The following is a 17,279-nucleotide window of genomic DNA, read 5'->3' on the forward strand; positions in this document are numbered from 1 at the left end:
ACCCAAATAACATTCTGAGCGGCCAAAAAGGACATGGATAGACAGGGTGAAGGATGTTAAAAGAAGAGATAATGCTGGAACGCCTCTGAATGGATGGATGATAGGTGTAAATGATGATCGCTGAGGAGAGTCGTAATGATAGCATCACTCTCCGAGAGGAGATAGAGTAACGAGCTCAGAGCCAGTTCCCAATCTGGACACTTTGCTGCGGCACCTGGTTGCTAGCAGGAGGGACATCAAGCGCTAGGTCGAGCTTTGGAGGCTTGTCGTCCAATCCGCCCTTCCTAGGGCTTTTGAGCGGAGACTTAGTCGGCGATCCGGCGTCCTGTCTAGGAGGTCCTTCGCGAACTACTAGGTGCGGCCATCCGTCTTCCACGGCGGCAGAGATCCATGTTCTGAGACAGTCGTGCACAGAGGAATAGAATTTCTCCTTACAAGTTCTCAGAGTGCCACCCATTACCTTCTCAAAGCCCGAGGCGCGGAGTTCGTTTCGGAGTTGGTTTCGCTCATCCACTGTTGGCAAGGATGCAATGAGGCCATTGACTAGGTCAATATGAGCAGCAAGGTAATTAGTTGCGTCCCACTCGACTCCGCCTACATAAGGCGCAGCAGGAACAGGGGGGCGAGGGGCAGGGAAGTGGCGCTCGCGATAGTTTTCAAAAGAGGGCTTGTCCGATTCCACAACTGGAATCACATTGAGATGATGCAAGAAGATCCAGAACACCTCCTTGGTTACGTTGGATATTTCTTTGCACCATACTCGGTAAGGACGCGATTGGTAAATGTTCGCGATGAAGGAAAGGGTCTGGTTTTCCTCTGGTGGATCTTTTAGATACGATAGGATTCGCGAAGTACGAGCTGCTGCATCCTCGGTGGACACTGCTGTTGAGAGCTGGGTGAAAATTAAGTTGATGATGATGCCGCGCGTAGTGAACTCGCTGGGCCCCTTCTTTTCCTTGTCGAAAAGCATACTGAGCAGGGCTGGGAAGAGTTCCGCTTCAATGTCAGTCAGGCGCTGTAGCGCTACAGACGTTGTGCAGAGAGCCTTTAGGCACAGCAGTGTTTCGTGGAGGAGGTTGTCTTCATGCTCTTCCCTGTTGATGTATTAGCAACGGCCTTTTTTTTTTTTTTTGATATTCCAAAGGTATACATACCTCCACTCAACCTTCATGATTCGATAGACAAGCTGTACTATCTCATCCATGCCTCCCTCAGCAATGAAACCATCAACCCAGCTAATAGTCTCATTACGAAGTAGAATTCGAAGCTTGTGTATTTTCCCAACTTCGATAATCTCGGGCTTCTGAATCTCTTTGAGATAGTGGACAAAATCGGAGGGGTCAGTAGCTGTGTCGCGGTGAGCTGTAGCGGCGAGCGATGTTGTGGATGCGTTGGGGGTCAACATCTTGGACAACGCATTAGGCGCAGTGAAATCAGCAGACTTCGGGCGTCGGTGAGAGCTGCCGCTCTCTGGACGTGGCTTCTTGGAAGGCGACGATGAGTTGCCCCTGAAGGTGAACCCTCGACTTCTGGACCGCGAGCGAGATCCTTTGCTGTCATAGCTGTCGCGGTCCTCCTTTTCGTTTCCACGGCCCCGTCGGCTCGAACCTTCGTTTGTGTAGCTACTCGCACCAGCACTGTGTGGTGTAGTGCTCTCGAGCTTGTCCTTCTGGATGAAATCAGCTTTGATATTTGTATCCAGGGATCGCATCTTGTCCCTCATGTTGTGAGGAATGTTTCTTGCATCCTGCATTTCAGTTAGTCTGAAACCCGAGCCGGTAGGGAGATCATGGATATACTGACAAGGAGCTTCTCGAATTCACTCTCAAGGTCTTTAGCATTGAGGTGCTTGTGCAGCTCAGCTTCACGTTCCTTTGCGTTGAAGGCTGATATCACCTCTTGCACACGTGAGGATTTCTTGGGGCTTCCCTGAGACTTCAACTCTGTTTCAGGGCGAGCATCAGGAGTTGAGAGGCCTCTGCGTCTTCCGTATTCAGCCTTGGCTGAAGGAGATTCCGGCTGCTGGTCGACGAGGGATTGTTTGCTTGAAGAAATACCTGAGAAAGGCCCCAGAAGGTCCCTCATCTTGCCCCCCCCTGCAAAGTAATCCGATTTCGGGCGAGGCTTCGCGCTGGTTCGACTTGTCAGGGATGGTTGGTGATAGTCATAGAAATTCCGCTGCTGAGCGGGACTGTAGCCTTTTGGCGTATAGAGCGAGACCTCCTCTTGTAAGGTTCTCCGCCTGTTGCTGTGTGCTGGCGAGGGTTCATCGCGGAATGATGGAGTCGGCGTCGCGTACTGGGTCCAAATGGGAGAAGGTAAATTGTCCGCAGGATCAGCAGGACTTCGATTTTCTTTGTCCCGGACGTCTTTTACTTCGTCGCTTTTCCGTCCGTGCTGGGATCGCTTCAAGATAGCGGTAAAACTGTTGGTGGACTTTGCCTTCTTCGGTTTGTTGCTCGGGTCTTCGGATGGTTTCTCGGGCTTGCGCTCCATGTACGTTTTGAGAGACTTGAGAGAAACAGCACTCTTTGTCTTCTTGTGAAGCCCGCCATTTCCGATCTTGCTGGGAGATCCGGGGTAGAACGCTCCGCTATCAGGTACGTCATGGTTGGGGACGATCTCCCCCAGCGGCCGTTGAGTCGGCGGAGCGTATTGGCGATCTGCTGGCGAGACAAATGAGCCTGTCATCCCACTTTTTGGTGGCTTCGGCGAGGCCGCATCATCGGCAGATTGGTTTCTTCTATGGCCTAGGAGGGCTCGAAGGACGGAGGGTTTGGTCGGAGAACGAGGCGCATCTTCGAAAATGGCAGGCGCCTGCGTGGTTGGAGCCATGTTCTATATCGCTCTTGACCTGGAGGAGCAAACATTAGTATATGAATTCGAGGTCGCTATAGCGGTGTTGTGGTGGACGGGTAGATGCACTTAGAATGAGCCAATTCAATAACAAGGGTTGGTGCGAAGAAAAACAAGCAAGCAAAAAAGTTGAGGAAGAAGTGGAAGAAGTGGAAGCAACAAAAAGACTCAAACAAATGCAGAGCAAGACGCAGGTTTAGATGCAAAAGACATTGAACAATGAGCAAAAGCAAAGGCAGAATGCGGTGTTGAGGGCCAAGCAGGAGAAAGAGCAGTTACCGCAGGGAACCGTGAGCGGGCAACAAGGGAATTTGAAGCCTTCCAAAAGGACATCGGAGGACAACAAGAGTGATCATCGTCCGTTGCCTGAGCCAATCTGCCGACGCCACTGCAAGGCTAGCTGCGACGTGGGTGGACATGGCGAGGCGGAGGAGGTAAACACAATGCGGGCGTGGAGGTTGCTGGGGGCAACACCTCTCGCTGCCGGGGACGGCGGATCGCTGGCCACAAACGGTCCAGCCTAACTTTATCCCATCGAATAATCGGCCAATATTACGGGCACTAGGCCATCACTCGACTCCAATAATCGGGCTAATCGTGACACAATGGCGGGGTTGGTTCATCGCTGTTTGCATTGTCGCTTGAAGCGGGCAACACGATATAATGCAGCGCCATGCCGGTGAAAATGATCTCCGGTGACTCTGCAGTTGCTGAAGAGATTCGTCAAGTCCGGAAAAAAAAAAAGCAATTTGCGAAGTGTCTGGCCATGGACGGTACCAACAATAGCTAAGTTTCTACGGAAACTCCCAGAATGAAGTTGTATTGGAGGATCTGGTGAGAATCTACAGCACGGGGGCCCCTATAGTCTTGGTGAACACAAGTTCCTCTGCATTGATGCCTTACTCTGCAGTCTCAAGATCTAGACCGTCTTTTGATTGCGGGGAAGAGCTTGTTGGCCAGTGTCTGACTCTTGCCAGCACTGGATAAGAATATATTCCGTATGTCATAGGCAATCTGTGTGATGATACATCCTGATATGAGACAAAAACATTGTAAACTAAATCACAAAGAAAAAAAAAACCAAAGAAAAAAACAAATAATCTTCATAAATGTAATGCAAATGCAGGACACCGGGTATGCACATTTCTTATCGTCATGTTCATCATGAATCTTAAATCTTGAGTATTGCTCCATGCAAATGCTTTCTGCGATGCAGCTCTAATAGCCATCGCCAACCCAAACCGAAATGCAAGGTTCAAAAAGAAAGTAGAAAGAAAGTAAGAAAGAAGGATAAAAATCGAAGTTGTAGAAAGTTAATAATGCATAGTTTGAATGTTAGTAAATCAGTGTGCAGTGATAGCTGCCTTAATCATGCCCTTGAGCCTGGTAGCTGCGCTGGGTGGTGGCGGAGTTGGTTCACGTCTGCGACGGTGACGACGTCGACGCTCGGGCTCAGTGTCGCCTCTAGTAGATCTGGGGGCTTCTTCCTGATGCTCAATCTGTTCTGGAGCTTCGACAACTGCCTCAGACTGTCTTCGAACCTTTCGTGCTTCCGCCCGGGCAGGGTCTTCCTCCCTGCGACGGGAACCACTAGGCCGCTCAATGGAGCCTCTTCCTTCAGTCGAAGGACGATTACCGTGGGAATGGCTGCCGTGGGAATGACTAGTGGACGAACGCCTACGCGGCTGGTCGACAACGTTGGCCATTGCCTTGGTGGCGTTGACTTTGGGAAGGGGGTTGTTGCTCGACACCTCCTCATCGGAGGGGTTGTATTTCAAGAAGGTTCGGGGCCTAGGAACAGTCGACTGCGAGTGTCTTGAGGAAGAGCCCGCGGTCGTACGATCACCATCACGGCTGCCGGAGCTTCTTTGGCTGGACTTCCTGGGTTCGGATTCCTGCTCTCGAGTGCTACTAGATCGCTCAATTCGCTTCGATCGTTCGCCTCTTTCTCGCTCCGCATCAATCCGTTGGAGTCGCTTCAACTCCCTTCTCGATTTCTCCTCATACTGCCTCCTCGATTCTTCCAGGGCCACTAACCATCTCTGGCTCAGCTTGTTACTGCCAATCCTCTGTGGAGGTGGAGGTGGAGCCGGGCCAGCAGCCACCGTCGGCGCATGTCGGGAACGCCCTTCTGAAGAGCTCTTTGAAGGTCGTCGGTCATCGCGGTCATCGCGAGGGTCAGGTACGTGCGATCTTCTTCTTCTTCGCCTTGAACGCTCATGGATTTCTCCAGCAGCAAGAGCAAACCGGTCTCCCGGCGTTGCACCCCCACCAACTTCGGCCGAAGTGTCGGGAACCAATGGTGTCCTGGGCGACAGCTCCCGATCAAAGGCATAGGTCTCTTCGAGACCTCGTCCACGTTCGCTGACAGGCTCCGCAGTGGGCTCGTCAGCTGGTGCTTTAGGCACCGCCTCAACGATGTCAGCTGGAACGGGGGCCGGATAGTTGGCTGGAATCTCCGAAACGTCTATATCCCTAGGTCCATCTTCAACAAGGAAGTCCTCAACTGCTACTGGCGGAACTGGTGGAGCAGTCTCTTCAACCACCGGAGCTGGTTCAGCGACTGGCTCTTCAGCTGGAGCTTCAACAACCGCAGGCGCTGCGGCAGGTTCTTCCACGACCAGTGGTTCTTCAACTGGAGGCTCCTCAACAGGAGCTACAGCTAGTGGATCTTCTGCAGGGCCCTCGTCCGGCACCTCTCTGGTAGCCTCGGGTTCCGGCTCTGTTTCTTCAACCACTACGGGCTCAGCAGGAGCTGGCTCCTCAGCTGGTTCTTCCTTGGGAGCCTCTGTCGCTGGTGTCGCTTCAACAGGTGCAGCCGGCTCGGGGGTCTCTTCTGCGGGCGTCGGCTCCTCCACTGCAGGTTCAGGTGTCTCCTCAGTAACAGGAGGCTCCTCAACAATTTCACTAGGCGCTGCCGGGGCTTCGGGCTCTACTGCTGGAGCTTCTTCCGGTGCTGGTTCTGCTGCCGCAAGCTCTTCTGGTGCAGACTCTGCTACAGGCTCCTCCGTTACCGGAACGCCCTTTTGAGCTTCCTCCGGAGACTCCTCCGCGACGGCTGGCTCTGGGGCTACTTCGGGAGCGGCCTCAGGTTCCGCTTCTTCGACCGGAGCTTCGGTTTCGACGGGCTCAATATTCCTCGCTGTTTCTTCAACGGGTTCGGCTGCCACTTCCTCGACCGGTGCAGCTTCAGCGGCCGGCTCTTTAGGCACCTCAGGCTCTGCCGGCGCAGTCTCGACTGGCTCTGGTTCCGCGTCGGGGGCTGCTGCAGGTTCTTCGGCCTGTTCTTCAATAGGTGACTCCGGGGCATCGTCAAAATCAATCAGCGCATCGGCTTTCCGGGAGGCCTCTTCTGCTTCGAGTTCGGCGTCCTTTTGTGCTTGCTGCGCAGCTGCTTCCTTCTCTGCCTCGACCTTATCAAACGCTGCTTCAGGATCACACTCGGGGAAGTCGTCTTCTATAATATTGTTAGCATGTTGTCCATTTTATTGTCAGATTGGTATGTACCGTCGGCAGTTCCTTCGGTGGGTGTGTCGGGGAGTTGCTCACTAGTTTTGTCGGCGGGTTCTGTCTCTGGATGCTCTGTTGGCGATTCATCTACTGCCTCAGGGGCAGATTCGACTGCTGGCGCTTCTTCCGTTGCTGCGGCAGGTTGCCCTTCCTCGATCGGTTCCCGAACCGGTTCTTCGGTTGGTTGCTCTGCAAGTTCCGCCACTGCGTCCTCAGCCTTGGGAGCCTCTGGCGCAGATTGTTCCACTGTCTCCTCAGGCTTTGATTCTTCAGCTGCCTCACTAGGTTCTGGAGCAGCAGCGGTTTCAGGCTCAGCCTTAGCCTCCTCATCGACCGGGTCTGTGGACGGTGCAGGTTCTTCACTTGGTGCGTCGGCGGGAGCCTCAGCTTCTACTGCGGCCGGCTCTTCTGCAACAGGCTCTGGAGCAGCTGCCTCCTCGACTGGCTCTGCTACCGGTGTTTCTTGTTCAGTGGGCTCCTCGGGAGCCTCAGCCGGCGGTTCGACGGCCTTCTCCTCGCTCAGCGCCTCAGCTGGCTTCGGTTCTTCAGCCGGAGCTGGTGGCTCAGGGGTGGGCTCCTCAGCGGCAGCCTGTTGACCCTTCTTCTTCTTCTTATCTTTCTTCTTCTTCTTCGAATTTGCAGGCTTGGCCACCTCTTCGCTGGGCTCCGCCGCAGGGGCTGGCTCTTCGGGAGACTCAGCCGGTTGTTCAACGGCCTTGTCCTCGCTCGGTTCCTCGGCTGGCTTCGTTTCTTCGACCGTGGCTGGCGCCTCAGGCGCAGACTCTTCAGGAACAGGATCTTCGGCAGGGGCTGCTGGAGGCTCTGCTGGAGTATCTTCCTCCTTTGCAGGCACAGGCTCCTCAGACACAGGCTCCTCAGGCACAGGCTCCTCAGGCGCAGGTTCCTCAGGCGCAGGTTCTTCAGGCGCAGGTTCCTCAGGCGCAGGGTCTTCAGGCGCAGGTTCTTCAGGCGCAGGTTCTTCAGGCGCAGGTTCTTCAGGCGCAGGTTCTTCAGGCGCAGGTTCTTCGGCAGCAGGTTCCTCGACAGGAGCTGCTGGAGGCTCTGCTGGAGTATCTTCCTCCTTTGCCGGCGCAGGTTCCTCAGGCGCAGGCTCTTCGGCGGGAGCTCCTGGGGGCTCTACTGGAGTATCTTCTTTTGCAGGAGCAGGCTCCTCATCAGCGACAGCGGCAGCCGCTTGTTGGCCCTTCTTCTTCTTCTTATCTTTCTTCTTTTTCTTTGAATTACCAGGCTTGGCTTCTTCTTCTTCTGCTGCTGGCGGCTCGGGGGCAGGTTCTTCTACCGTTGGCGGTTCTTCTGTTTTCTGCTCTGGTTCGGCCGCCTCTACCGCAGGCTCCTCGATTGCTTCTACTGCAGGCGCCGGTGTTTCCTCTGCCGCTTCTGGCGCAGCCTTTTCCTCCTCACCGGATGTTGTTGGAGGATCCTGGTCGACTGGCTCTGCTGCAAGCGTGTCTGCTGGTGCTGCTTCAGCGGCGGGTTCTGCTGCTGCTTCTTCCGCCGGTGCTGTGGTTGTCTCCGTTTCTGGCGTAGAATCTGTAGGAGAGGCTTCTGGTTCGCTCGTTTCGGCAGCAGACTTTTCGGTCTCTTCCGCTGGAGCGCCGGCTGGCTTCTCTTCACTAGGTTCTGGCGCCGGGCTCTCTTCAGCAGGCGCCTCTTCGTCGGCTGGTTCAGCGGGGGCCTCTTCTTTAGCAGACCCCCCGGCTGGCGTCTCGGTTGGATCTGCCTGTTCGCTCGTTTCGGCTGCAGCTGGCGCTGCTTCCTCTGTTGAATCCGTTTCTGGCTTTTCTTCACCAGATTCTGGAGTAGAGTCTGCCGGCTTGTCTGCCTCAGAGGGTTCTGCGCCCTCAGCTTTGGGCTCTTCTACCGCATCGGGGGGTGTTGTTGCACCCGATTCGGCTGTATAATATTAGTATACTAAATATTGCCGATAAAAGCGATCTATCACGTACCTGTTGCTTCTGTTGATGGGGCATCGTCTGTAGAACTACTTGATTCATCTTTCTGAGTGCCTTCCGGGGCCTGTTCCTTCTCAGCTTCGGGAGAGTCCGTTTTGTTGTCCTGATTATTAGTCGTCAGAAGATCCGTAGAGACAGGATGGTATGAAAACTGAGCCGTAGAACGGTCGAAAGTCTGATAACTAAATTGATCCTCGAAAGAGTGATAATTATACGTGGGGAGCTGTGCATACTGGATCGGGGACCCCATTTTCCTCGGATTCCGCCGGGTCGGCCGTGGGATTGGAAACCTCTGGATTATTGTCGCTTATCGGGGCCCTTCCTTTGGCGTTATTGCTCTTCTTCTTATTGCTCTTCTTTTTCGCCATCGCAAAGAGGTCAGGCGTGAACCTCTAAAAATATGATAGGTTCGTATGGGCTGAGGGTTTAAAATGCGAATATAATAAATCAATGAGACGTCAGATCACAGACGCTTGTGTAATAGTCGATTCAGGGAGGGGGTTGCTCGGGTACTGGGATGAGGAGTCAATTGCAAAAAAGAAAAATATGAGGCGACGAGACATATGAGAATTGGGATGTGAGAGCAAAAAGATATTGGATAGCAGGGTTCGACAGATTGCCCATGTAACTAGTGGATCGAAAAGAACTAAAAGTAGCGGGAGGCCCGTCTATCCGCCAACTGCAGGAAGGTCCCTTTGACGACCAACGCGAGGCAACGTATCGCAGTTCGTTCAGCACCCAGTTGTTTGGGAATCACCCCCCGAATCGCCGAGATTTGGGCTTGAGACTGAGGATGTCATAGACGAACTACCAAACGGCATTTGGTCTCATTGGGCCACGTCTCGCAGGGCCCATGGCGCTGTGGGCCGATTGAGAAAGAGGAGGATAGTGGCCCCTCTCTTTGGGGGCATTTCCGCAAAGTGCAATTAGGGAAACACCGGTGGGCATTGTGCAATAACAGCTGCATGGAGGCCTGCAGCAGGAAAAATAGTGGCCGAGTGGTTGGCTTCACTGTCGTGATACGGCGATATTGGGCACGGTGTGCGTGGTCTTAGTGGGGGCGTACCACTTCTCTGTGTTGCTAAGTTGCTACGTATTTTCTTTGACTTGGGCACCTGCCATTTTCTTTTTCGAGTCCGCCATCAGGAGGGGCTGGGCCAACAGTCGGTTACGCGGTGTTGACAATTGGATGTCACGAGTCAGACTCGACAAAGATTCCCCTGTCGCAAACCGCGGGACAATTGCAGATGGATTGGTCCTGTCAAGCCGGCTCATACTGCTGTACCTGACACAGCCGGGTCAATTCGCCGACGAGAGGGTGGGAAGACTAGCATGGCAGCAATGGGAGGGCAGTCGGACCTCTGGACCCCTAAGCCTTGAATTGATAATTCTTGCATCTATCAGCATCGTTGTTGTGTTAATCTCCACCGACAACGATATCTGCCCAACAACACCTGTTTCGGCGAGCGACAGGAGATTTCCAGGTGGCTGGCCAGCAGCAGGGGTGCGTGGAGCCAGCACCGGGCCTTCACCGGGATAGTCTCAAATCGGACGAATATTACCCGGAATCATGACCATGGAGTTAGCGCAGCACCAGCAAAGACAAACTCGGGATGCAAAGTTGCAAACTGATGGTTATTTTCCGGGCTGGAGCTGTGCTTGGGGCGTGGAAAGAAGATGGAGAGAGCAATCTTGGAACAAATCACCGCCCCACGTCGATCACAGGACCACAGACCATCTCCAGTGCCCACTCTCTCATCCACAACCACACCGACCATCGACCACCGCCCACCGACTTTCTCAGAGTCTTGGGCAATCGAGCGACTGATGACTCACTCTGCGGTCTGCACTCAGTCTCTTACTCAGCCTTCAGGCACGGTATGGGTGGAAATTGGACCCAATCTGATCAGCGTCGCAACACTTCCACGCGGACGATGAGATGGCCTCGATATCGCCCGAGGTTGTCAAGGAGGAAATCCGCAGTGGCACCCTCGCACAAAGTGAGGCGAGGCTCGCTGTCATGGCAGCCGGTCAGTGGTCATCTCTGCTATCTGCATGCAAACTATCTGCCGCATTGGAGAGGCCCTCGTCATAATTAATTTTAGGACTCGGCCCAAGAGCCCTGAGAGAAACTCTTGGCTTCAAGGCCTTTGCAGCTTGCTTCTTCCGTCCTGTTGCATTCCATGCATACTTCATGCATAGATAGGGGATTTTGGCGAACACGCATTGCGGAGGCGAATATCATGCTCTTTCCACGTTAGCCCTCCGGATGCCCATCACATCTGATCGACTTATTAGTTGTCCGAGAGGATATTCCGATGCCAGCAGGAGGAAACAATGACGATCGAGCAACGGATTCCATGTTCATGGAAGGCCTGAACATCAGCATTCGGGTCACAATGACATCAGACAGGTCTCTTCAACCTCATTTCGTCGACGGGCATCTTCGTTGATGTGGTGCGCGTGGTCAACTGATGTCTTTGCTCCTTTTTATGCACTCGCTGTGTCATAGCTTCTACCTTGTGATGGCCAAAGCTGTGAATCGGGTAGTATTGGAGGCGGAGGCTACCTGAACACTTAGGAGTGTGCAGTGAGCAGTGCCTTGCTATTGCCCATATTCACGCCTTCCTCTATATTGCGCTCCGGATCGGCCTAGCTCATGCGTGAGATACTTATGGATGAGTTATTCTCTATTGCATGCATCGTCGAAGGGAGTCCGGTGGCATCTGCCCTTAGGCGGACACTCGACATGACAACCAAGCATTGTCTTCCATAGTTGCACAAAACCTAGAGCTAAGTAAGCTTTTGGATGAAAACTTAGACTGAACATTTTCAAGTAGACTTCCAGTCCCAAATCGTTACTCACCGTACACCCTTTCCCGTATCCAAACATTGAAACCGAGTGGTATATTCCAGTGGTATATTCCCATATATACTTTCGTAGGTGCTCGAGCATCATAGTAAATTTTCAAGACAAAGCTGGAATCTCCCCGTAGCATAGTTAAATAGCTCATCTACATTCAATGCTGGATAAACCCGCATTCCTCTGTTTATTTGGTACGTACGTATCTCAACTCCCCACATTCCTATCAAAATCCCGCAGGTCACCCAGGAATGCTGGATCTCGACGATGTATAAATTCCAGAGAACAACCATCTGTTTCAATGTCGTCCATTAAGTACTGCTTCGTCATACATTCTCTCCTCTCTGCCTCACCCTCAAAAAACAAACCAAGACCAACCAACCAACCACCTTTGTCTTCCAAACCATCCAAAATGAAGCCAACAACAGCCCTCGTCCTAACTCTCTCTCTCATCGCCGGCACAGCATTTGCCGACAAGACCTGCACACCTAGCTTCGACTACTGCGCCGATGAATTAATCGACTCAAAGGGTATGTCTGCACCATGCCCTAACTAGCCCCCGGGATGCCAGTACATAATATAACCAACCACCTACTAACCAAATGTCCACGCTATAGGCTTCACAAAAGATGACCTCAAATCTTCCCTCAAGGGCTCGGAGTTCGAGGACGCAGACCCGATGCAAATCCTGTACCACTGCACGAACCCGGGAGCCATTGGACATCCGAAACTTTGTAAGGATGGGTGTAAGGATTCGGGGTCCGAGGGAAGTAAGAAGTGTTAGAAGGCCTATACTTCAATGAGCGTGATCTTTTTGGTGAGGTTGTGGTCATTCCGGGTGGAATGGGTTGTATTACTACATATATGTTTGTTACTACCGGCAAAGTTAAGAACTGGTTTTCGTTATCCGGCTTTTGGGGTTCTAGTGCTCCCATGTTGACTTGTCCATTCATGGGGCCGTCGCTGAAAAGAACTTAAACACATAAAGAAGCATAGCCTTACTGCCAGTCTATAAACACATGCTGCTCGAGTACGTTACAGGCCTGGATAACAGACCAAAAATGTGGACATGTGACCGGCCAATGGAGTTAGGGCTAGGGCTGAGATGGATGACCCTGGGGTCTGCTTCCAATATGGAATATTAATGACCAGCTACCTCAGTAAGGATATCATGTACAGTTATAACCCTAAGAAGGTGCCTATCCGAAGATCCAGGTGGCCTCTGGCACCTTTGATTTCATTAACCTAGTTAAATTTCACTGCATAAACAATTTACTACCTAGTAGGTGTAGAGGAACCGCGGGTTATGCTCTCCAAGCTCCTCGGCCTCTTCCTCCGTCATGCCCTGAACCCTGTAGTCCTCCTTTCCAGTCATCTTCCTCCTGTTCTGGCGACGGAACCATGCCCAGAAGGCCAAGTAGATGAGTGCAGACATAGCCACCAGACCCATCGAGACGGCATGACCCTTGATGAAGCGGGGGCCTTCGTTGGTTTTGTATAACTGTGGGAAAACAATGTTAGTGAGGATGTTCTCTTTGAAAATAAATAGGAGCGGGGTAGACTCACGAATGGGGCTGGAATTCCGGCAGAATTTCCGATAGTAAGTTGCAGACCAGTAGCCACGGTACGTTTCCCGTACCGAGGATTGTTGCTGGGGAGCCACGCAAGTGGGAGACCGACAATCACGTACAGCCCCATGGCCGAAAGGAAGCAGCCAAAGTACTTGACGCCTCCCGGGGCCGGACTCACAAGGATAGCATATCCAGCCGCGCAAGTCAAGCCAAATATCACGGTGAATATAGCGCGTCTCTGGAAGCGGTCAGAGAACCACGCAACAACGATATAGCTGATTGCGCCTAGCGCGTAACAAGGAATAGTGAGTGCCTGGACCTGTGCGGTGCTCCAGTCACCGAGGCCCTGGATAATGGTAGGCAGGAATGTCGAGTATCCGTAGAGGATGGTATCTCCGCCGAACTGGCCGATAGTGAACAGCCAGATTTTCCAGTCCAGGAGACCTTCGTACACGTCTTTCTTGTGCATCTGGTCGGAGGACTTGGTGTGTCCGATTTGGCGGCGCATGCGGAGATCGATCAGCTCCCGCTCTTGCATGGTGAGGTAGTGGGCGGTATCTGGCGAGTCGGCTAGCCAAAACCAGGTCGCGATTCCAAGGATAAATGTGGGAATTCCCTCGAGAATTATGATCCAGCGCCAGCCGCGAAGACCAGCAATGCCGTCCATGTAGCCGATACCATAGCCAAGAAGTCCGCCTATCGATCCAGCGATAGCAGCGGATACGAAGAGATAGCCGATTCGCAGGGCATATTCACGCTTCGTGTAGAACATAGTCAGATAGATGGTAAGACCGGGGAACAAGCCACCTTCCAGGGCTCCGAGGATAACACGGCAAGCAACCAAGCCCCCGTAGCTCTGCACAATCCCTGTCAAGGTGGCAACGATCCCCCAAGACGTCGTGATAAACGCAATCCAGCGAGATGGTCTGAATCGCTTGATGACTAGGTTGGATGGAAGTTCTGAAAGAATATATGTGACGAAAAGAATCGAGACTGCGACTTGATACTGATCACCCACTAAACCGAGATCCTCCTCCATCCCATACAACCGCGCATTGCCGATGTTGACGCGGTCTAGGAAACTGAGGAGGTACAGGAGCATGACGGGTGGAACAATCCATAAGTCGAGTTTACGGAGAAGAGCCTTCTCGGTAGCAGGGTCAATGTAGATGTCATGATGGTCGGCGGCCTGCTGGTCCTCGACCTCTTTTTCGGGAAACTTGTCGGATAGCGACGACATGGTGGCAAAAGCCAAAAAAAAAAAAGAATTAGGGAAGAAGGGGAAATACCAAAATGGTGGAGGGTGAAGGAGGTTTTATGTTTTTTATGGGCCTCAAGCCTCCCGGTTTTCGCTACCCCGGATCTGGAGACGATAGCCAGATAATGGCACACGTTATTATCAGGTAACAGCTTCTCTGCAAAGTTGGGGTAAAAGCTTAGGACTCCACGATCCCAAACCAAGCACGGTCAAGACGCGGAATCAACGTGGGTCGGCTGCCGGTCTGGGGAGGAGTTGCCGATGCCGATATCTCGACCAGCGGTTCAGGGGGACCGGTAACTAGAAGGTTGCCGGCTGGCTCTGATATCCGCCAATAGTAGTGAGTAGCTATTCCTTCATCATGCCGTCCCCAAACTGCCAATCTTTACGGAGAACAACATGCAGATAAACGTGATAAGCATTCTATCATGCCGTGCCCGGACAGCCCGGTAATGCACGCACGCTTGCCGACCCAAGTACTTGGAAGACTTCGCGGAGTGGGTGCTTAATCTTAATGGCATTTTACCTCTGGGTGGTCAGACATGCAACAGTACCTATTTGCCGTGTTAAAATCCAAATAGAAACTGTTCTTCAATCTCGGAAGCAAAATCTTTCAGCGTCCCGTCCTCGGAGAAGACAGTGTCCATCCACTGCACCTGGGTTCCGTCTAAGAAGCTGCCGATCAAGGGGTTTGCAAGGACGTCAATATTGTCATAATTGAGCGCTCCTGCCCCCTCTACTCCATTCTCTATACTCGTTGGGGTATGGAATAACTGTTCCTGGGCTGTCGTGACATCTGAAGGTCCTCCCATTCCACTAGCCACTGGATGTGCTCTCGCAGGGGGGATGTCAATCCCTACCGCGTCAAAACGGCCCATTGCTCGTAAGGTGGATACTCGCGCCTGGATGTGCGACAATCTCTCGCAGAAATCGACTGCAGGGATGTTTCCGTCGTTCTTCAACGACCGGAGCGCGCTGAGTAATGTCTCAAGATGATCGGAGTTGACGGCAGTTGGCTTCATCATGGCTGACATGATAAGGATCATTGCCGCTGAAAATATGTGATGGGCATCCCAGTATCCAAATGTAGCGATCGAACCATCTAGAAATAGGCTCTCGACAATATGGCTTGATGCCTGTGCTGCGTTGACACAACTCTCGGCCAGTGCAAGAGTGATAGATGAGGCACTCTGTCGCGGTGCCACGTCCTCTCTAGTTCTAGAACCTAGTTGGAATTGCATTTTGAAGAGGTGAAGAAGGACGGGGCGGGTGGTCTGGATGATGCATTGGTTATACGCAAGATGGAGACTTGCTACCGGGCGAGCAGTGCCTCGCTCTTTGACGCGCATTTCAGATGGCAACTCATCGTGCCACGCACGAAGTTGTTTTAATATACTATGCACTTGATTTATATAAAGCCCCTTTGTGGCCTTCGGTATGCCATAAATTTGGGTTACTAGTGAAGACAGCATCTGAGTAAGTCGAGCGATAGCGTATACTGGTTATGAAGACTTACGGATATTTCCAATGATTCGCGCTAACTTGATGTTAATCACGAGGTTCCGCGGGTCAAGAAACTCGGCCATCTCGTCCTTTGTCAATCCATCCATGCTTGGCATCTCGACGTCAATGTCCTCATCTCTCACAGCGATGGGCTGGCCGAGTTTCGAAGCGGAAAACCGATCGAAGAAGTAGAGAACCCACCATGTCCGCCGGCGGCTCTCTCGCTCAACTGGTGTTAACGTGGTGTGTCTCGCGGCCGATCTATGCATTCCCAAGCTTAGGGCAAGTCTCGTGGCTATTCCACTGTAACAATATGCGGTTCTAATACGACCAAGAATGTTGGATGACCACGCCTGTAAAACGTATTAGTTGATCCTCGGCTATGGAAGGATATTTCTTCTCACCAAAAGTGTCAGAACCTCCACTTGCATTAATGAAGGCTCTTCATAGTAATCCAGATTTTCGTGCAACAGGTGGACTGCCCTTATATAGTAGTCTGTGCCTGGAACGCTGTTACTATCACCGACTCCTCTCTTATGCGTATATATCTCTCCTAAGGCCACAAGGGCATAAAACTTGCAAAGCCATAACATTGACGGTATAAGTTCTCTCCGGTAGACTGCATCAATTTCCCTCATGAACGTAACCTCAAGGAAAAGTGGATGGTAATTTCCAATGAACCGGCGCGCCACATTCAGCAATAGCTTAACGTGCATCCGCTCAGGGAGATCAACACCCTGGGGCATCGATAGCCTACCACGCGTGTTAAGGCGATGATAGTTAGATAAACCCGTCGTTGATGGGATGTAGGTGTCGTCCAGACACTGCAGGAGCCGGTTGCTGAAAGCTGCGCATGATGCCTCCCCAATGAAGCCTGGTTCTAAAGACCGTTCATGGACGGGATGCTCTGACTGTCTGTCAAAGAGAGGATTGAACAAATTACTCTCCTCTTTAGACAGCGGCGGCGAATCGTCTTGGTCTTCGCTGTCATTCAAATGAAGGTTAACGTTACGCTCGCTCCCTAACGCTGGGCTCCGGTTGACGAGGGCCCTTAACCGACGGTTCTCTTCTTCAAGTTTGTTGATATAGCTGGAGGCAAAATTCAATCAGCCTTAGTTAACCTATAGACCTCAACCTGCAAACCTTTCTGATACTCGGATTTGCCGCTCTTTCGCAGGGAACTGGCATGCTTCAGCCCTGCCGGTAGACACGCATCCCTGGCATGGCTGCTCCCCGGAACATTTGATCTTCTGCGAGTGACATCTATGGCAGCTGCATTTGAGTCTCATTAGAACAGTCCAACCAGCTGGAACAGGTATGGGAAATATGCAGTGCTCACGCTGCAAGGAGCCGCCTTGGACGTCCCGGTCTTGTTGCCGGGCTACTCATCCAGGTCGCGATGGTCTATCTTTTCCAGTAACACTCGACTAGCCGCACAATCGCAATTTCGCATCGCATAGAAGCAACTGTGGGGTCCGGGGTAACGGCTTGACGGTGATGACAAGTAAGAGTTGCCGGTCGAAGTGTTGGAGAAGAGTGGCGGCAGCCGTCACGTTACCGACCAGATCCTTCGGCATCTTGAAATTTGCCGAGTCGACCAATTGGGTTATCGAGGCCCCGGCTCTCCAACTCCCCCACACACCGGAGCTTCAATGCCGTGGTGCCTTGGATATAAACCGCAGGAGTCTTGGAGATGTCAAGTCACGTTGGCGTTTGTATTCTGCCTTCTTCACCTTCGCCCTCAC

General features: G+C 52.4%; 6 protein-coding genes across 6 annotated transcripts; 2 read left to right on the plus strand and 4 right to left on the minus strand.

Moving 5' to 3' along the window:
- Positions 1-175: 175 nt before the first annotated feature.
- Positions 176-2,835, minus strand: APUU_41019A (uncharacterized protein; the record flags this gene model as incomplete). Its single annotated transcript, XM_041704156.1, has 3 exons — positions 176-1,094; positions 1,155-1,747; positions 1,804-2,835. The coding sequence occupies 3 exons, from the start codon at positions 2,833-2,835 to the stop codon at positions 176-178; spliced, it is 2,544 nt and encodes an 847-aa protein (XP_041556769.1).
- A 1,364-nt stretch (positions 2,836-4,199) lies between these two features.
- Positions 4,200-8,707, minus strand: APUU_41020A (PE repeat family protein; the record flags this gene model as incomplete). The annotated part of the gene is made up of 4 exons (XM_041704157.1): positions 4,200-6,313; positions 6,406-8,280; positions 8,334-8,442; positions 8,573-8,707. 4 exons carry the CDS (start codon positions 8,705-8,707, stop codon positions 4,200-4,202), a joined length of 4,233 nt encoding a protein of 1,410 aa, XP_041556770.1.
- An 821-nt stretch (positions 8,708-9,528) lies between these two features.
- Positions 9,529-9,879, plus strand: APUU_41021S (uncharacterized protein; the record flags this gene model as incomplete). Its single annotated transcript, XM_041704158.1, has 1 exon — positions 9,529-9,879. The coding sequence occupies one exon, from the start codon at positions 9,529-9,531 to the stop codon at positions 9,877-9,879; it is 351 nt and encodes a 116-aa protein (XP_041556771.1).
- Positions 9,880-11,503: 1,624 nt separating this feature from the next.
- APUU_41022S (uncharacterized protein) lies at positions 11,504-11,986 on the plus strand (the record flags this gene model as incomplete). Its single annotated transcript, XM_041704159.1, has 2 exons — positions 11,504-11,732; positions 11,820-11,986. The coding sequence occupies 2 exons, from the start codon at positions 11,504-11,506 to the stop codon at positions 11,984-11,986; spliced, it is 396 nt and encodes a 131-aa protein (XP_041556772.1).
- Positions 11,987-12,481: 495 nt separating this feature from the next.
- On the minus strand, positions 12,482-14,013 carry APUU_41023A (uncharacterized protein; the record flags this gene model as incomplete). Its single annotated transcript, XM_041704160.1, has 2 exons — positions 12,482-12,703; positions 12,769-14,013. 2 exons carry the CDS (start codon positions 14,011-14,013, stop codon positions 12,482-12,484), a joined length of 1,467 nt encoding a protein of 488 aa, XP_041556773.1.
- A 584-nt stretch (positions 14,014-14,597) lies between these two features.
- Positions 14,598-16,923, minus strand: APUU_41024A (Zn(II)2Cys6 transcription factor; the record flags this gene model as incomplete). The annotated part of the gene is made up of 5 exons (XM_041704161.1): positions 14,598-15,487; positions 15,548-15,887; positions 15,939-16,623; positions 16,678-16,806; positions 16,874-16,923. The coding sequence occupies 5 exons, from the start codon at positions 16,921-16,923 to the stop codon at positions 14,598-14,600; spliced, it is 2,094 nt and encodes a 697-aa protein (XP_041556774.1).
- Positions 16,924-17,279: the final 356 nt, after the last annotated feature.

This window comes from Aspergillus puulaauensis, chromosome 4, assembly GCF_016861865.1.
Source record: "Aspergillus puulaauensis MK2 DNA, chromosome 4, nearly complete sequence".
NCBI classification, from domain to species: Eukaryota; Fungi; Ascomycota; class Eurotiomycetes; order Eurotiales; family Aspergillaceae; genus Aspergillus; species Aspergillus puulaauensis.